Source organism: Mastigoproctus giganteus, chromosome 9, assembly GCF_048544385.1.
Source record: "Mastigoproctus giganteus isolate SK-2022 chromosome 9, ASM4854438v1, whole genome shotgun sequence".
NCBI classification, from domain to species: domain Eukaryota; kingdom Metazoa; phylum Arthropoda; class Arachnida; order Uropygi; family Thelyphonidae; genus Mastigoproctus; species Mastigoproctus giganteus.
The window spans coordinates 123,331,866-123,353,436 of record NC_143583.1 but is presented as its reverse complement, the minus strand read 5'-3'; the positions used below and the strand labels follow the sequence as shown (position 1 = coordinate 123,353,436).

The following is a 21,571-nucleotide window of genomic DNA, read 5'->3' as shown; positions in this document are numbered from 1 at the left end:
GATCCCATCCACCCCGGGTGCCTTTCTTGTGTTTATCTTCAACAGTTTCTCCTCCACATTACTCCCAGTTATTTCAAGATTCTGTAGCTTACTGCTAGAGTTGAATACACCTCTGGCATTCCCCTTGCTGAATAACTCCTCATGTGTGAATGACGATGCAAAATATTCATTTAGTTTGTTAGCTACCTGAGCAGGATCATCAACAGTTGACCCATCAATATCAAGTGGACCAATCTGATTCATCCCCTTCCTTCTACAGTTTACATAAGTAAAGAACTCTTTGCTGTTTTTCTTTGCATCCCTTGCCAAGGATTTCTTGTAATCTGCCTTCGCCTGCCTAACCTCCTTTGTAACTTGGTTGCATATCAACTTGTATCTATCGTAGGCTTCTGTGTCATGTGTTAATTTGTAAGTATCCCATGCATTTTTCTTCTCTGCCATATGCCTCATTAGTTCATCTGACATCCATTTTGGCCTAAACCTTGAACAATATTTCTTAGTTGGTATGTAAAGCCTAGTAGCTTCCAAGATAAGTTCTTTGAATGCTTCCCATTTTGAATTTGCTGTTGGTAACATCAACAGTTAGTCCCACTGTATAGAATTTAAATACTGTCTCAGTCCATCGTAGTCGCCTTTACGGAAGCAATAACCCTTCCCTTTCCCCCTAATGGTAGTTACCTCTTTGAGTAAATCCCACTTCAGCACACTGTGATCACTGCCACCTAGTGGTTCATTTATCTGCAGATTCTTAATGCATGAAGAATCACTGCTGATAATCAATTTAAGGTTGACATGACAGGACCCAAAAATAATTATGACTAATGAAACTAAAGCTAAAACAAAAATGAACAAAGAAAATAAAACGAACAAAGAAACTGAAACTAGAACATGTTGTTGCCCTTCTCTGTACTCGTTCCAACAGTTCTACATCATTCTTAAATTGAGGCCTCCAGACCTGTATACAGTACTCAAGGTGTGGCCTGACCATTGCCTTATACAAGGGGATAATCACCTCCTTATCCCTGCTAGAAAAATTCCTGTATATCATTGACAAGACACCATGAGCTACTCTTGCAAACCGTCTGCACTTCTCAGAAAACTTCATATCTGACTGCACAATTACTCCGAGGTCCTTTTCATTCTCTACCATGTCAGTGTGGTACCACACAGTTGATACGTTACTCTGGGATTACTGCTTCCCATATGTAGTACTTTGCATTTGTCAATGTTAAACTTCATTTGCCACCTCTCAGCCCATCTGCTTAACTTTTCTGGATCCTGCTGCAGCAGTGTACTGTCATTAGTGTCATTAACAACCCTGCCAACCTTCGTATCGTCTGCAAACTTGGACATTAAGCCTGATATACCATCATCAATATCATTTATAAATACAGAAAACAACAATGGACTCAACACTGAACCCTGAGGGACTCCACTAATAATATTAGTCCACGAAGAGCAGTGTCCATTGATAACTACTCTGTCTTTTCACACTCACCATCCCTTTATCCACAGCAGCAATTTGCCTCCAATGCCACATTACTCCAATTTGTGCAGCAGTCTTCCATGTGCAACAGTGTCAAAGGCTTTCTAAGATCCAAATATATGATATCAAAGTTATTCTTTGCATCCAGTTCCTTTGTGACTACATCATAGTATCCAATCAAGTTGGTCAGGCAAGACTTCCCCTTAACAAAACCATGCTGTGTCTGAGCTATAACTGAAGTTTTGTCTAAATGATCCTGCAGTGCTTCTTTAACCAGTGCCTCCATTAATTTTCCTGGAACAGAAGTTAAGCTCACAGGTCTATAATTACTTGTGTCAGCCTTTGATCCTCCTTTGTGAATTGGGGTCACATTTGCACATTTCCAGTCTATGGGTACCTCCCCTGAGTCCAAGGAAGCTCTCATAATTATGGCTAAGGGTTTGCTTACTTCCTTTGCTGCCTCCTTTAATATAACTGGATAGATCCCATCCACCCCGGGTGCCTTTCTTGTGTTTATCTTCAACAGTTTCTCCTCCACATTACTCCCAGTTATTTCAAGATTCTGTAGCTTACTGCTAGAGTTGAATACACCTCTGGCATTCCCCTTGCTGAATAACTCCTCATGTGTGAATGACGATGCAAAATATTCATTTAGTTTGTTAGCTACCTGAGCAGGATCATCAACAGTTGACCCATCAATATCAAGTGGACCAATCTGATTCATCCCCTTCCTTCTACAGTTTACATAAGTAAAGAACTCTTTGCTGTTTTTCTTTGCATCCCTTGCCAAGGATTTCTTGTAATCTGCCTTCGCCTGCCTAACCTCCTTTGTAACTTGGTTGCATATCAACTTGTATCTATCGTAGGCTTCTGTGTCATGTGTTAATTTGTAAGTATCCCATGCATTTTTCTTCTCTGCCATATGCCTCATTAGTTCATCTGACATCCATTTTGGCCTAAACCTTGAACAATATTTCTTAGTTGGTATGTAAAGCCTAGTAGCTTCCAAGATAAGTTCTTTGAATGCTTCCCATTTTGAATTTGCTGTTGGTAACATCAACAGTTAGTCCCACTGTATAGAATTTAAATACTGTCTCAGTCCATCGTAGTCGCCTTTACGGAAGCAATAACCCTTCCCTTTCCCCCTAATGGTAGTTACCTCTTTGAGTAAATCCCACTTCAGCACACTGTGATCACTGCCACCTAGTGGTTCATTTATCTGCAGATTCTTAATGCATGAAGAATCACTGCTGATAATCAATTTAAGGTTGACATGACAGGACCCAAAAATAATTATGACTAATGAAACTAAAGCTAAAACAAAAATGAACAAAGAAAATAAAACGAACAAAGAAACTGAAACTAGAACATGTTGCCCTTCTCTGTACTCGTTCCAACAGTTCTACATCATTCTTAAATTGAGGCCTCCAGACCTGTATACAGTACTCAAGGTGTGGCCTGACCATTGCCTTATACAAGGGGATAATCACCTCCTTATCCCTGCTAGAAAAATTCCTGTATATCATTGACAAGACACCATGAGCTACTCTTGCAAACCGTCTGCACTTCTCAGAAAACTTCATATCTGACTGCACAATTACTCCGAGGTCCTTTTCATTCTCTACCATGTCAGTGTGGTACCACACAGTTGATACGTTACTCTGGGATTACTGCTTCCCATATGTAGTACTTTGCATTTGTCAATGTTAAACTTCATTTGCCACCTCTCAGCCCATCTGCTTAACTTTTCTGGATCCTGCTGCAGCAGTGTACTGTCATTAGTGTCATTAACAACCCTGCCAACCTTCGTATCGTCTGCAAACTTGGACATTAAGCCTGATATACCATCATCAATATCATTTATAAATACAGAAAACAACAATGGACTCAACACTGAACCCTGAGGGACTCCACTAATAATATTAGTCCACGAAGAGCAGTGTCCATTGATAACTACTCTGTCTTTTCACACTCACCATCCCTTTATCCACAGCAGCAATTTGCCTCCAATGCCACATTACTCCAATTTGTGCAGCAGTCTTCCATGTGCAACAGTGTCAAAGGCTTTCTAAGATCCAAATATATGATATCAAAGTTATTCTTTGCATCCAGTTCCTTTGTGACTACATCATAGTATCCAATCAAGTTGGTCAGGCAAGACTTCCCCTTAACAAAACCATGCTGTGTCTGAGCTATAACTGAAGTTTTGTCTAAATGATCCTGCAGTGCTTCTTTAACCAGTGCCTCCATTAATTTTCCTGGAACAGAAGTTAAGCTCACAGGTCTATAATTACTTGTGTCAGCCTTTGATCCTCCTTTGTGAATTGGGGTCACATTTGCACATTTCCAGTCTATGGGTACCTCCCCTGAGTCCAAGGAAGCTCTCATAATTATGGCTAAGGGTTTGCTTACTTCCTTTGCTGCCTCCTTTAATATAACTGGATATATCCCATCCACCCCGGGTGCCTTTCTTGTGTTTATCTTCAACAGTTTCTCCTCCACATTACTCCCAGTTATTTCAAGATTCTGTAGCTTACTGCTAGAGGTGTATTCAACTCTGGCATTCCCCTCCCTGAATAACTCCTCATGTGTGAATGTCGGTGCAAAATATTCATTTAGTTTGTTAGCTACCTGAGCAGGAGCATCAACAGCTGAATCATCGATATCAAGTGGAGCAATCTGATTCATCCTCTTCCTTCTAGAGTTTACATAAGTAAAGAACTCTTTGCTGTTTTTCTTTGCATCCTTTGCCAAAGATTTCTCGCAATCTGGCTTCACCTGCCTAAGCTCCTTTGTAACGTGGTTACAGATCAGCTTATATCTATCATACGCTTCTGTGTTACATGTTAATTTATATGTATCCCATGCATTTTTCTTCTCTGTCACATGTCTAATTAGTTCATCTGACATCCATTTAGGCCTAAATCTTGAACAATATTTCTTTGTTGGTATGAAAAGCCTAGTGGCTTCCAAGATTAATTCTTTGAATGCTTCCCATTTTGAATTTGCTGTTGGTAACATCATCAGTTGGTTCCACCGTATAGAATTTAAATACTGTCTCAGAACACCATAGTCACCTTTACGAAAGCAAAAACCCTTCCCTTTACCCTTGATGGTAGTTACTTCTTTGAGTAAATCCCACTTCAGCACACTGTGATCACTGCCTCCAGTGGTTCCTTTATCTGCAGATTCTTGCTGCATGAAAAATGACTACTGATAATCAGATCAATAGAATTACTCCCTCTAGTTGCCTCCTGAACATGCTGCTGTAGAAAACAATCATCCAATCAAAAGCCTTGGTAGTGTGTGAGTGACCAACCCACAAATTCCAATCAATATCTGGAAATTAAAATCCCACATTATAAGACACTCTAATTTACTGGCCCACTCTATTTCTCTGCACAATTGCTCATTATACTCATCAGATTCATTAGGCCTATAACACACACCTACTCTCATTTTTCCTTTCCCAGTGCTTATGTCACACCAAACAGACTCAACATTGCATTGTCCGCCAACATCAATTGGATGCACTTCCTTAGATTTTATGTGTTTCTTAACTAACAGCATAACCCCTCCTTCCCTCCTGTCCTGTCTATCCTTTCTGTACACATTGTACTCCCCAAATTCCAGTTCTGCACTTCTTATGTCTGTGTGACACCATGTCTCTGATATCCCAACAATATCTGCCTTTGATGTCTTGACTAGCACTTCAAGCTCATCGAATTTATTAACTATACTCCTAGCATTGGGGTATATGCAAGTATACATGCAACTGTTTCTACTCTTAGTTACCCTAACACTGCCCATGTATTTACTTGTTTCACTATGACTCCTAGCAGTCCTGGAAATTCCCATTGCCTTGCTTTCCAGGCTGCTGCCCAATTGCATTTCAATAGAAGTAGTGCAAGAATCACTTTTACCTCTGCCAGCGGCTACTGTTAATCTATTAGTCCGTGCATCCCCCCAAGCTAGCAGTTTTCCGACCCATCTAACTCTGCCTCGATAGCATCAGCAAATATTCTTGCACCCTTTCTATTTAAGTGTATCCCATCCCTGTAGAAGCAGTCTCTCCTGTTAACATGCACAGACCAGGCTGAGAAAAATTCTACCCCTTGAGCCTTGCACAATCTCTCCAGGGCCAAATTGATCGACAAGATTCTCATCATATACTCCCTCCTATTGTGTCTGGGCAGAATTGCAAACACTTTCAAATTCAACCCTAACTCACAGCTTTTTTTCAGCATTGCCTTGTACTTGTTAAGTAATTCTGCCGGTCTCCTACTCTTAATATCGTTAGTCCCAACGTGTACAACAATATCACCCTTTGTGCCCTTAAAGGATGATATCTGCCCTACAACATCATCAACCTGTGCCCCTGGCAGACATACCCTTGTCCTGTTCAATCTATCCTTTTTGCACAATATGTTCCCCGTTTCCCTGACAATAGAGTCACCTAAAACAACTAGTTCCTTTGGGACCAGCACATTCTGCCTTGGGGGTTGCTGCTGTGTTGCGTGATGTTCAAGTGCAAGCTCTGGCATTGATGTGGGCAGCTGAGAGCTTGATGGGCCACTCAATTTAAATCCTTCGAGGGCATCCACCCTGTCCTTCAAGCTCTCATATAAGCCCATAACAATGCCCATTTGGCGCCTGATTTCTTGCACTCCTTACATCGTGCACACACAAAGACATTCCCCTTGGCAATATCATGTCATGTCAATATCAATATCATCGCAATAACATAGATGAGGAGTATGGGGTAAAGTACAGTCTAAGGAACCTGCTGTCGAAACCATAGGAAAAAATGCATATACCTGTAAATAAAATATGAATTACTTAAGTGCTGCCATCACAATTTTGCCGTATTCTTCAGGAGTCAGCAGCCAAAACCAACGGAAAGGCAGTAAAAAAGTACGGCCTCTGTTTCGAACATGAGATATACTCGGTACATGGTAATTATGGAGTTTAAGAAATAAATAAAGAAAAGAAAGTGTATAATAACTGATTCATATCTCATGGGGCCTAGCATTGGCACGGCATTATAGTAAGTACCACAATGGCCCATTGATTTATTTTATTTCATTTCATTTCTTCTTCAAAATTTATTTACCTAGGTATTATTTCCTTATACATTCCCTTTACGTTCTCCTTTTTAGGCTAGTTATGTTTTATCTCTGCCTCTGTGGGGTCAGCCATGAGATATGAGTCAGCTATTATACACTTTCTTTTCTTTATTTATTTCTTAAACTCCGTAATTACCATGTACTGAGTGTATCTCATGTTCGAAACAGAGGCCTTACTTTTTTGCTGCATTTCCCTTGGTTTTGGTGGCTGACTCCTGAAGAATATGGTAAAATCATTGTAAATGCAACACTGAGTGCTATTCACATAACACAATTCATAATATTTTATTTACAGGTACTTATATGCATTTTTTCCTATGGTTTTGACAGCAGGTTCCTTAGACTATACTTAACCCCATATTCCTCCTCTATATTATTATCTACTTATTATATATATATAATAAATAATACAAATTAGGCATAAGAATGAAATAAAAGTTTTTTGAAAATTTATTTTTTTCAATGGTAATTTGTTCCACAAAACCCACTGCACATTGTAAATATTGCAAAGTTCAAACCTATAATACATTGATTTCATGTAATTCATTCTCCAAAAACGCATAAAATAGGTATTTCTTACATGTTATACTTTATTTTCACATTAAAAATGAGTATTTTATAAAGATTATTTAATAAATAGTCGTAAAACATCTTAAAATAAAAAACAATAACATTTACCTTAGACTTGAAGTGCAGAGCTGATGAAATCAATGGTGATGTAGTCCCATTACCACTACACCACCATTGATGAAATTAATGGTGGTGTAGTGGTAATGGGACTATATCACAAGCATCAGGTGTCTTTTCAGTCTTTTGTCGCTACTGGCAAAAAAACTGCCCAAGTGGACTGTTTTGACTTTTATGTAGCTTCCTGAAGTGAGAAATGACTTTGTCTTCCATTTTGCACATCATGAGTTCAGTGTTTTCAATGTTGGGTTGATTTTTTACCACTTCTCTTAAACGCACCCAACAAGAAATGAGTCTTCAACTCTTCAGCTGACACTTTTTGGGTGTCTTTTTCTTCCTCTCCAGTGTCACTCTCCGTAATTTTCTCCAACTCTTGTAGCTCCTCTGTTGTTAGCTCATGCCCATGAGCATCAATAAGAACCTCCACCTCCTCTGCCAATCTCCAGACTCATTGATTTACCAAGAGTGACAATATCATTTGTCAATGCACCATCATCTTCAAATCCATCAATGTTATAGATCAGTGGTTCTCAAAGTGGGTACCGCTTACTCTTTTATATGTGTGCCGTGACATCAACTTTAGCATCGGCTTATATCATGGCAGTCGGTACAAAAGGTCGTTGATTTTCATGCAACTGTGTAAATTAGAACTCATCATGAAATAATTGCTGACCACATCGCAGTGTTTATGTACATACCCCTACATATACAGAAGAATCAAGCCATCCGTCGCGTACAGCGTGTATTTGAAACAGCACAGCGCCACTGTGAAAGCTCATACTCGCTTAGCGGATCTTAGCCCTTAGCTTGCATTCCTCCTTTGGCATAGCAGTGTGCCTTGTTGTGCATATAGTCGAGCATGTTTTGCACGTTAAAGTTTTAGTTAGTATTTCTATATTTCAAATACTTTAAAACAGTGGCCATGGAAAACTTTATTATTAAAAAGAGAAAAAATCAAGATAGTAATGAACATTTGAATCAAAAAATAGTGGCATACAATGAAGATACTTCACAGAGCAGCAGAAAAACTGAAGTAAGTACAAGTTCAACTATAAAAAAGAAAAAAACTTGTATGTATCAAGACAGTTACTTAGAAATGGGCTTTACATGGTGTAGTGATAGTTTTGCACTTAATCCTATGTGTATTGTTTGTGGAGTAATATTAGCAAATGACGTATGAATCCAAGCAAATTATTGTAACATTTCACTACAAAACATAGTAATCTTTCTAATCAGACACCAGATTACTTCAACAGATTATTAAAATCGCAAGAAAAAACAAAGTGTTAGTTTTAAAAAAAAATTTTTAAGTTACTGTGATTTTTAAGTTAAGTTAGTGAGTACAAGAAGCCAGTTATTTAGTGGCAGAATAATAGTCAAAGAAATGAAGCCACATACTATTGCAGAGAAACTAATTCTCCCCACCTGTGCAGTAATTTGTAAAACAATGTTTGGGATAGAAGAAGAAGAATTAAAGAAAATTCCTTTGTCTGATTATACGATTTGCAGACGTTTATGTGATATGTCAGATAATATTGAAAAAATTGTTTCTTCTAAAATTAAAGAATCTCCTATATTTGCATTACAAGTAGACGAATCTACAGATACTGGAGGTAAACCCAACTACTGGCATTTGTTCATATTATTAAAAATGATAAAATAATAGAACAATTTTTATGTTGCAAAGAATTAGAACAAACCATGACAGGTAAAAATGTTTTTAACATTTTTGAATGAATATTTAAAATCTATAGATGTATCATGGGAATCATGTGTGGGAATATGCACAGATGGGGCACCATCCATGGTTGGGTCATTAAAGGGTTTTCCATCACTAGTCAAAAAAGAAAATAAGAATATCACATCTATTCATTGTTTTTTACATCGACAAGCTTCAATCACAAAAACACTAGGAGAGGAATTACTAACTGTGCTGAATGAAATAATTAAGATGGTTAATTATATTAAGAGCAGGCCTCTCAAATCACAGTTGTTTGCAAAACTGTGTGAAGAACTTGGTTCTGTGCATTCAAACCTTCTTCATACTGATGTCAGATGGCTGTCCAAAGGATGAGTATTGAGTCATGTTTACGAATTAAAAGTAGAACTACTCACTTTTTTTGAACAAGAAAACAAGCATGAATTTTGTCAATTGTTGAAAAATGATTTTTGGTGTACAAAATTTGCTTATATAACATATATATTTGAACAATTGAATAATGTAAATTCAGTATGCAAGGAAGGAAGAGATGAAAATTTATTAAAATCTGATAAAATTGCCACTTTTAAAGACAGGGTAAAATTTTGAAAAATTAAAGTTAACAAAGCCAACATGGAAAGGTTTTCAAAGACAGCTGCAAGAAAAAATAAAAATATAAAGAAGTTAATTTCTGAACACTTTATTTAACATCACTAGAAGAACAGATTTGTCATTATTTTCTTGATATATCTATCGACAGTTTTGACTGGATACGAAATCTGTTTGTTGAATCGACATCTAATAAAATGGAGTTAAGCCTTAAAGAAGAAGAGGAATTAATACAAATTCGCAATGACCATATGTTGCGATTAAAATACTCTGAAATTTCACTCGAATCCTTTTGGATATTAATTAAGAAGGAATATCCCAACATAGGAGCCAGAGCACTTCAAGTTTTGGTACAATTTTCTACCTCATACTTGTATGAACTCTGGATTTCTACGCTCGTTAATATCAAAACTAAAAAGAGGGAAAGACTGAAGTCGATTGAAAATGAAATGCGAGTTATGTTTGTCTAAAATACGCCCAAATATAAATGAAGTAAATCGCATCAAGCACATGATTCACATTAATTGTTTTGTTTTCTTTTTAAGAATATATTTTTATTGTAATAAGCATTTTTTCCTAAATTAATAAAATTTCAATATAATTTTGTATTGTTTTTTTTTTTTTTTTTTGCTTTTTTTTTATATACAAATGTATAAATTAGAAAATGTACTTATTGTTCTAAAAACATTAAAATAAGTATGAAAAAACAATCGAATATTATTTCTTTAATTTAGATTTTTCATACAATTTATTATTCTTAGAGATATAGAAATTGTGCATAAAATGCGGTATCAGGTACCAATTTTTAAATAAAAAAAATTTTGTTTGAAAATCCTGTACCAAAAGCCAAGTTTTTTCATGCATTTTTCAAAAAAAAAATTCCCTCATTGCCCTTCCACATGCACCACCTTACAAAATATTCTGCTAGCACCCATGCACCCGGTGCTGGGGTTGCCAGGAATTTTTCATAATGGATTTAGGGCGCCTTCACATTAAAAAGTTTGAGAACCACTGTTATAGATAATTAAAGGTCAGATGTTTTTCCAGGCTGAATCAAAGCACCTGGTGGAAACATCATTCCAAGAACTTACAATCAGCCACATACAGTCCAGCATACTGAACTTCCGACCTCCAAAAATCTTTGAGGGTGACAGCATTTTCACCAGAGGTCACTGAAAAGCAACTTGCAAACATTTTAGTGGTGTAGATTTTCTTGAAGTTTGCAATCACTTGCTGGTCCATTGGTTGAAGAATAGGAGTGATGCTGGATGGCAAAAATTTGACTTGAACAAAGTCAAATTGTGCCTGAAGAGATTGAACAAGTTTGGATCATGGCCAGGCACATTATGCAGCAGGAGCAGTGCCTTCACAGGAAGCTTATTTTTCTCAAGATAACTTTTCACTGGACAGAAAACTTCAAGCTTCCATTCATTGAAGACATATCCTGTAACCCAGGCCTTCTTGTTACTGCACCAAAACACTTCCAGCACGCCTTTGTCAACCTTTTGTTGTTTAAATACTCTGGAGGTGTTAGAGTGATACACAAGCAAAGGCTTCAGCTTAAAATCTCAAGAGGCATTGGCACTCAATGGAAGAGTGAACCTATCTTTCATAGGCTTATGCCCAAGTAAACTAGCCTCATCCTTGGTCATGTATGTTCTCCTGGGCATTCACTTCCAGAAGAGGTCAGTTTTGTCAATGTTAAAAACCTGCTGGGGAACATAACCCTCCTGATCAACAAACTCTTGGAATTCAATTTTAAAGATCTCAGCTGCTTTTTTTTTTATCAGCACTGGATGCCTCCCCATGACTTTCAACACTTTTGATATTCACCCTTTTTTTTGAAGCACTCGAACCAGCCTCTGCTGGCTTTAAACTCTTCAAAGCGCACAGCACTGGCACTGGTTGATGGAGCTTTAAGTTTCAGATCGTCATAGATTTGAAACAATCGTATGAGTGATGTTCTGCATGCCATGCACTGAATAATAATGTTGTTGAACAATAACAAAGACGCTAATTGGTTGAGAACAATCATATGAGTGATGTTCCATGTATCATGCATCTCAAAATTTCCACCCATTCATCATTCCAGCTATATCAGAAAGCCATCGGTACTTGCAAATATCATCAGTCCTTAAAATAAAAGATCGTATAGAAGGTATATCAGTTTCTGAGAATATTGGATGTTAATGTTATCATAAGTTGAGGCCCACTGTATATATACGAGGAGGTTTTGATAAGTTTCTGGCCTCAGAAAGAAAACATGGCGCCCGTGGCAAATGAATGTCATTTTATTCAACACAGTTCCCTTCCAGGTTGATATACTTGGCGCAACATACCTGCAGCAATTCTATCCATGGTAATAGAAGTCTTTGTCTGCAAACCACCCTTGTTGATATAATGTCTCTTGTGTCTCTAAATGTAGTACCTTTGAGGTGGGGGAACAGATAATAGTCCGAAGTGGCAAGGTCTGGGGAATAAGGGGGATGTTCAATGATTTCATACTGAAAGTCATGAATTTTCTCCATTGCAATTCTGGCCTTGTGGCAGGGAGCATTGTCTTGGAGGAAAAGGATGCATTTTGACAACTTTTCCTGCCTCTTTTCCTTCAAAGCGGCATGAAATTCGTCCAACATGACCACATAACATTCAACATTCAAGGTGGTGCCTTTTTCCAGGTATTCACTGAGTATTATCCCCTCACATCCAAAAATATCACACCCATCACTTTCCCTGCAGATTTCTGTCTGCAAAATTTTTTGGGTCATGGTGATCCATCATGGCACCACTGCATGGATTGATTTTTGGTCTCAGGATCATACATGTACAATGGTGTTTCATCAACTGTCACTATTTGTTGAATAACATTGCTTATACTACTTTAAAAACGGTCCAAAAGTGCCTTTGCACAGTCCCTTCTTTTTCTCCTATCATCAGCTGTCAAGAGTTTGGGAACCCACTTGGCAGACAGTTTTCTCATACACAATTCTTCATGCACGATGTAATGCACCCGCTCCAAGCTGATGCCCAGGGTGTCTGCTACATATTGCAGACCCGTCCTCCTGTCTGCAAGGATCAAGTTGTGGACACTATCAACAATTTCCAGAGTCACTACGGTTCTGGATCTTCCTGGTCTTTCCTCATCTTCTGTGCTTGTTCTCCCCCTCCTGAAATCTGCCACTCACGATTTCACTGTGCTGTATAAAGGGCACTCCTTGGCCATTGTTTGTTTAAATTCGTCATAAATTTCTTTGGCTCCCATTTTCTTGGAGAAGAGGTACTTGATGACAGTTCTCTTCTCAACTTTGGAAAAACTCACACTTTGCGTCACCATGGTCACTTCAGACCTGTAAAAAAAAATTACTACTATAAGGAAATGAATGAAATTTTTCACAACACGTTATGAGACATTGGGTAACAACATACTAAAAGGATTTTCATCTATTCAAATTTTTTTCTTGTCAGGTTGGAAACTTATCAAAACCCCCTCGTATATATATACATATATATATGTGTGTGTGTGTGTGTGTGTGTTTCATTTATTTTTATTTAAACTATTATAAGCAACATATGGTGGATAATGCATTGCTGCTACCAATGTTTGCTATACTAATTTTCTTTCTATTCTTTTTCTATTTTTCTGCAAATTTATTTAAAGTTTTTAATCTATATATCTACACACACACACACACACACACACACACACACACACACACACACACACACACACACACACACAATACAGCCATAAGTATTCAGACCCCTCCCCCAAAATGTTTGGCAGACATATATCTAGTGGATATGCCCGTGCAGGAGCATTTGTTAGAAGTCATTATAGGTACTGGAACTTGCAGATTCAATATTTAGCAACATTTCATTGATACATCAGTAACCTTATTGCATGTACAGCTATGACTCATCTGAACCTCCTAAAATTCACTGTAATGAATGTTATTCAAAGGTTTCAAAGATAGAAGATGTAAATGAATCTTAATGAAAAAAAAATAAAAACTAGGTTGACAGCCTAAAACTCATGAAACTTGGTTGACCAACAACAAAAGAAGGTACAGTCACTCCCCGGCTTATGTAATACTCAAATTACAGAAATTCAACTTTATGTAAGTTTTTGCCAGCTGGTGCAAACTTAACAAAATCGTAGAAACGTATTTTGCATCATAATAAAATATTGCAGCATAAAATATCATAACGTGAACCCAATAACATATTGGGGGTTTTTTTTTGGATTTTATTTTATAATTTTGAAATTTTTGTAATTTTGTACACTTTTGTAATTTTTCCTGTGCATGAAATAAAAAAATTGAATAAATAATTCTATTTACATGGTCGTCGAACATTTTTTTTTTTTGGCTTCAATCAAATTCAATCAAATTTGCAAGTGCTGTAGCATTTAGGGAAATTCTGACTTATGTAGAGTTCCGCAAAACGCAATACCCTTACGTAAGTCAGGGAGTGGCTGTAATTTGTGCTTCACGTTGTAGTCTTCAGAAAACAATAGAGAGCAGTTCCAAGAGACACTGTCATAGCCTTTGATTTTACATGAGGTATGCAGATGATGTCCTCTTAATAGGCAACAGAACCACCATCGATACTTTACTGAACACGTTTAATACAACACATGAAAGACTCAAATTTACCCTCGAAGTAGAAACCGATAATAAAATTAATTTTCTAAACCTCACTATATACAAAATAAGTACATCTTTAGGCACCAAAATATACAGAAAAAACACATATACAGGTAAATTCTTACATTACCACTCACACCACCCTCTATACATCAAAAAAGCAGTTCTATACAACCAGATATACAACGCTGTAAAATATAGCCACACACAAACAGACCTATCTGTAGAATTACAATACCTCACCAAAAAATTCATTGACAGAAAATACCCATTACAACTAATAAAAGAAACCATCACCAAAGTTCATAATAACACTAATAACCCAAGCAAAATCATTAACCACGTGAATAAGATATATAAACCCCTTATCGTGCTCCCATATCATCAACAATAAGCTAAAAGACTTCAACAGATTTTTAAGAATACAGAAATCAAATTAATATTCACATCTTATAACAAATTAAGTTCCAAATTCAATTCATACAAGACAACACAGAAGTACGAAACACAAGATCATAACAACATTATATATTTGATCAAATGCCAATCAGATTGCCAAGCATGTTACATAGGCAGTACAACAGCAAAATTCGGGACATCAAAAATTTCCAACATGCGTGCATACTACCACTTTAATAGCTTCAAATCTAATTCAACAAGCACAGAACTAACACAACATGTCCAATCTTATAATCATAACCCACTCATCGATTCAGCCATCACAGTAGTCAAATTAAGTTCCAGCTACAAAATCCTTGAAAACGAAGCCCTCGTCATCGAATGGTTTAAGCGCCATACATCACTCAACGTGTTAAACAAAAAGATTCCCGCCAATTTCTCCCCCATTTGGAATTTAGCACGTATTAAGTTTCCACGTGCACTGAAATGCATTTCGGGAAACTCAACCCGTATATAACACAAGCGCACTCTCTTTCCCCCCCCCCCCACTATAGCTAACTGAGGATGATTTCGAAAGTCGCTCGTGCGCGGCTATTAGCTTCTATTTTTCTTCATTTAATTTAATTTAATTAGAGAACCATAGAATGGAAGGTGCACTTTCCTTTCTTAAGAAAATTTTTATAGCCCATAACTTAGTTTTTAAACCCATAATCCCTGTAAGTTATTAGAATCCTATAACCACTATGTATGTGGTAAAACTCTCCACCAGCTAAGCGGATTACTATGAGGTGAGTGCTGAAAATTAAGCTAAGCTATACATACGATCTAGTTATTACATTACAGCACATAAGGACTCCTTAAAAATCAAGAGTGGTAGTATAACTGCATGTAAGTCCAGCATCGCTGTCACCAATGTGAAATGTCATTTGAAATAGTGTCATTCACAATGTTCATGGACTTTAAAAAATTAGCAGAAGGTGCTATGAAGTGATGACTACACAGTATTTTGTTCTGGACATGTTTAGGTGTGGAGATTGCCTAGAAAGAGTGCTTCCTGTTGGAATGAAACATCTTGACCATGAAAAGTGGTTGAGGAAGTCTGATAGAATAGGGCAGTTTCCATCAGTATCAGTATGAACAATGCATCGTGCCATACAGTAAAGGTCATCTCACCGTATGGCATTATTTTGACATCAATGTCCATTCATTTGGGGACAATGACATTGAAAAGTTGGACTGGACTGGATGGTTCACAGCTTGGACCTCAACACCACAGAACCTGTTGTTGTTATTGTTATTTGGTTTTTAGGAGCATTAGCAACTAAGGCCATATTGCTCGGGGATATGCGGTGGTCATTCCCTGACCTTTCCGCATCCTCCATATTTGGTGGTGAGGGGCTCGAACCCCGGTCTAATCAAGAAGCATGTGCTAATGCACCGCTCCTTCCCACCTGGCTACAGAGGTGCCACAGAACCTGTGAGATATTGTGAAGCACAGACTAGGCTGTAGCCAAAATTGCTTCTTAAAAATCAGCTGTAGCAGCTGCTTTGAAGGAGGAATAGCAGTGAATTTTAGCTAACAACTACTGGAAGTTGGTAGAAAGTAAGAGCTGAGGCTCTCTGCATGCTTTGGGTAGCCCTACTATACATTAATTTTTGAATTAAAAGTCCTTTTTTGCAGTTACCTGTTTACTGAATACCTCTGGTCATATAGTGTACATGTACATATATACCAACACAGACAAATATACTTACTGTAGTATTCATGATACCAATCCCATGAGTACGAATAGAGTTGGCAATATGTCTAATGTTAATAGTATTAAGGTGTTTGTTATTACTGGATCTCTCCACAAATATCTGTAATAAACAAAATTTCAAAAGTTTTACAATAAGAAAGGCTGTTATAAAAAAAATAATAAAAAATTATACATAATTATATACATTTCATACACCATTATGGTTGACTGACATATGCATTCGAAATTATTTAGAACAAACAGCCATATTGTACAAGATCAGAGCCATCTGTAGGATAAGTAGGGCCTTAGCCAGGTAGGAACCTATCTTAAGGGCTTTGTAGCATGGGAACACCATAATTCGTACACCCCTAACTAACCATTTTACAGTAATCATACTTTGATAACAAAAAAAAAATAATAAATAAATCAGTCAACTACTGAGTGCCGGGCATTCAGGATGAAGGGTCTGTAGTCATGAATAGCCATTAGTGTAGTATCTCAAGTAGAGAACTTTATGGTAACTGAAAAAAAGTTTCCAGTACCCTGACTTGGCCTAAAACTGAGGAACTAACAAAAACGTTGTGTATTTGAGTCTTTCCAGTTGTTGTGAATGAAAAGGGTGGGAGAAGTGACTGGCAAGGTGAGGGCCATGCAAGACTCCGTGCAGGTGCCTCCCCACCACGACTACTGCCTCAACACTGGCTCTCTGAGTACCTCCTTGCCGGGACAACTCCAGGGTCCTGAGCTGGATATCATCATTCTTCTCTTCTATTTCTGACTGCTCTCTCTCTCTGCGTAACTCTTTTTTTTTTTTTTTTTTTTTGGCTGGTGCAGCAAAAGCCTCAGGCTCCCTTGCACTATATGACTAATGATAATAACTACAGCTCTGAAAATTGTTAAAAAATACTTCTCGTTGCAAAATTTATAAATGACCTTTATAGAATTATTAACTAACTATTTAGCAACCTTTTTGTCACCAAAAAGAGAGTTACTTAGTACAAAGAAGAACGTTAAGTGCAATAAAAAATTGTTTTTTTTTTTAATTTTAACACAAAAAGTAAATGATAGATCTTCAAACAGGCCTATGGGGCTGGGAATTTCCATACTATAATAATTAATGATATAAACACCAGCCCAGAAATTAAACTGAAAATTTTCAGTTTAATTTCTGGGCTGGTGTTTATCATTAATTATTATAGTATAGTAAATGATAGATTTCAATCAGAATAGTTTTCCCTTGATAGGCATCGAATAACGCATAATTAATGAGATTTTTATCATTAGCGATGGAAATAGAGGGGGGGGACACGTAAATTATTCACATCTTCCTGTCTGGTGCTGCCATTTTTAATTTAAAAAATATTTTAAAATTATATTTTAAACCTACTCGTTGAGCTCTTTCCAATGGTGTATAATAAGCTATAGGTTGTCAACAACATTTTCTCCCCCCCATTTCTCAGACAAATTTTTGTCAACAACAATCAATATGGAGTTATGTTGGCCCACATGATGTACAAACCATGCAAAATTTCAAGTCAGTAGGTTGAGTGGTTCCAGAGATACAATGCTGTGACAGACGGACAGACAGACAACCGAGTGACATTATAAGGGTCCTTCATTAGACTACGAACCCTAAAAATCAACATATAGTATGAGGGTTATCCCAAAAGTAATAGTAATGTACAAAAGCAGTTAATTTAAATTTATTTTTATTATTTACATAATTAATTTATTTTTATAATATAATTTACATTATAAACCTTCAATGTAATTGCCTTCATGCCTTATGATTGGTTCCCAATCTTCAGGTAATTTTTGAATGCCATTTAACTGTCTGCTGAAGTTAAGCTGTCTAATATGTTGGGTCATAGCTGCACTCAACTTTTTTACGGTCAGAAATTTTTGTCCATGCAACAGTTCCTTGAGATAGAAGATATTTCTAGTCTAAATGCCTAGATACTCTTTATACTGTTGTATGAAGGAGTTTACTTATGCATGAGCAATGTACACACATCATTTCTACTACCAAGGTAGTTTTAATGCATTGTTTTAATTATATCTCATATTGTGAATATCTTCGCAATGAGTTGCCTCAGTATTGCACTACTTTGAATAAGTAACGCTTCACCTATGGAGAAGGCTACTGTTACTTATTCTCGGTGGATACCGCTACCCAGAACACCACTGTTTCAAGGCTTTTTGGCCCCTCTTCGGTGGATTTGGGCACCCTTTTGTTGCAATAGTGACAACTCAGTTATGAAGTATAACTCCACAATATGAGAGATGCCTGATGGATTAAACCATGTACCCATGTTACATTCTTACCTTCACTATAAGAATGAAACTGATGAAAGGGTATTTATACCTTACTTTCAGCTCATTGCACAGTTTTTAACATTGAACCTTTCAGTCATCATTCAACAACCTTGGAGCAAATTTTATAAACATCTGACACATACTAAGGCAAGGTATGTGTCAGATGAACAATGAACAGACTTTATCCAAAGGAGATTAGCATTAGTAGAAGCATATGATGCAAGAAAGCAAGCTTATGCAGCATCAGCCAAAAAAAAAAAAAAAAAATCCCTTCCATTTCACCCCTCCATTCATTCCAAATGCCTGTCCAGCTCAGCCTTAAATTTATTTAGGCTATCAAGATATCAAATTCTTCAGCAATTTCATAGAATTTCACTGACTGGAACGAACTTTAGCAACTATTTCTTCACTGCTTGAAGTTGATGTTAACCTGAACATTTGTCATCTTCAAAAATTCTCAGCTGTTTTGGAATGTTTCATCCATTGATAAAAAAACAAAAAAAACTCTTAAACAAGCATCATCAAATGCAGCTCTTAACATTTGGAGGATTTTTGTTCCACTTTCTCCATTCTTCACTCCAAACTTGAGGCATATATGTTGTTCTACTTTCATATCCATTACACTTGTGATAGACATGTCTGAATTTCAACACACACACACATTCAGACATGTCTGAATTTCAACACACACACACAGTCCATTCCTGGTTTGCTGTAGCAGGAAGTGACTTGACCAAGCAATGTGGTGAGCCCCCCATCATCTTAGCACTCCATCACCACCACTTGAGTAGATAAATAGTCTTAGAACTTTTTGATCAGTCTCATATAAACACACGTCATTCCAGAGTTAAAACTTAACTGCCATATATACCATATTTCCCCATGTATAAGACGCACCCTTTTACGAAAAATTTGGGGTCTAAAAACTGGGTGAGACATGTCTGAATTTCAACACACACAGTCCATTCCTGGTTTGCTGTAGCAGGAAGTGACTTGACCAAGCAATGTGGTGAGCCCCCCCATCATCTTAGCACTCCATCACCACCACTTGAGTAGATAAATAGTATTAGAACTTTTTGATCAGTCTCATATAAACACACGTCATTCCAGAGTTAAAACTTAACTGCCATATATACCATATTTCCCCATGTATAAGAAGCACCCTTTTACGAAAAATTTGGGGTCTAAAAACTGGGTGCGTCTTATACAGTGGTTGTAGATTTTTTTTACTTGCATTTCCCGCTTTTTTGCACTTGTTGCCTTGTGCTCATTGTTTCGCACTTGTTACCGGTATATTAGATTACGTTTTGCCACGTTCTGCCCAGAAATGGCTCAGAAAAGATTTTTGTACAGTGCTGAATTCAAGTTAAAAGTGATCCAGTTTGCAAAAGTGAATGGAAATCGTACTGCTGAATGTAAGTTTGGTCCTCCTCCAACTGAGAAAACAATCCGAGACTGGCTATGGGAAGAAGAAACCCTACTGAAAACGCCACGGCAGAAGAAGGCCATGAGAGGCAAGTCAGCAAAATGGCCTGATTTAGAGAGGGAATTGGAGAAGGAGACAAGGTGGGCTCTTATGCAAACCTGCCCTATTGGTGCTTGATCAGTTCAGGGCACACATAACAAAATACACAAAGAAGATTGCTGGAGAGCAAAAAACAAAACTTGCCGTCATACCTGGAGGCTTGACATCCCAGCTCCAACCACTTGATGTCAGCATTAACAAACCCTTCAAAGTTGCCATGAGAGACGAATGGAACCAATGGATGAAGTCTTCTGGGGGCAATTTGACACCAGCAGGAAGAGTGAAGAAACCAACTATAGGAGAAGTTTTTACCTGGGTGAAAAGATCCTAGGATAATATCAAGATTGAGATCGTTGTCAAGTCATTTAAGAAGTGTGGCATTTCAAATGCCATTGATGGAACTGAGGACGAGGCAATATATGAAGACAGCAATTCATCATCAGACACAGAGGAGGACAAGCTAATGGATGGGAGTTTTGACAGTGATGAGGAGTTGTATGAATTTTATGATGAATAAAACTTGAGTTCAATAACTTTATGTGATACATTTTTTTTTTTCAAATTTCGGGCCCCAAAATTAAGGTGCGTCTTATACATGGGGAAATACGCTATATGCTGTTATGGTGGCATATTTTAAATAAAAATAAAAAATTTCATAATTATTCATTAATTATGGAAATTAATGAATAATTATGAAAATTCCAACAAAATAAAATCCAAACACTTAGCCACTAAAGCATGTATGTAACTGAACAATTTATAAACCTATAAATTGTTCAATTATATATTGGACAAATTTTACTGGTATTAAAAAATAAAATAAAATAAAATAAATGCAAAAATTATTTTCTCTGGTTCTAACCAGACCAAATAAGCCAGTATTTTTAAATGAAAGCTAATATAATTTGAGACAGCCAAACAAGTTTATATGGAATGGATACTTACTTGATTATTTAAATTATACAGGTATCTAGATACGAAGACATGGATATTTCTCATGATTTCAAGTACGTCTAGGCCCTAGAAAAACAGGTATTAACTGAATACATTTGAGCATTTTCAGTAAACATAAATTGAAAAGTTTGGGAAAAAGTGAAAGTTTTTTTATTAACACTTTCGCTGTCGACCTTTTCAATGACTTTTTTTGACCTGGATTGAAAACCATGGGATTGAGTCAGTTTGGATTGATTTTAAAGGGCTTTCTTCTCACTATAACTGAATTAATCGGCCTCCAGTGAAGGTTGATTGACAAAAATATCCACTTTTTATTTGTGAATATCCACTTTTGGTACTGGAAGGCCTTGAATGAGAATATCTACTGGCTTAGGCTTCCTCT

At 37.0% G+C, this 21,571-nt stretch overlaps 1 protein-coding gene across 4 annotated transcripts in view; it reads right to left on the bottom strand.

Moving 5' to 3' along the window:
* Positions 1-21,571, bottom strand: part of SWIP (strumpellin and WASH-interacting protein) — a 496,362-nt gene that overhangs the window by 129,900 nt on the left and 344,891 nt on the right. For all 4 annotated transcript variants that reach the window (XM_090381778.1, XM_090381779.1, XM_090381782.1 and 1 more), the window contains 2 exons: positions 21,181-21,255; positions 16,408-16,512 (listed from right to left, as the gene is read on the bottom strand). In XM_090381778.1, the coding sequence (XP_090237904.1) occupies positions 16,408-16,512; positions 21,181-21,255 (180 nt within the window). The remainder of the gene's footprint in view (positions 1-16,407; positions 16,513-21,180; positions 21,256-21,571) is intronic.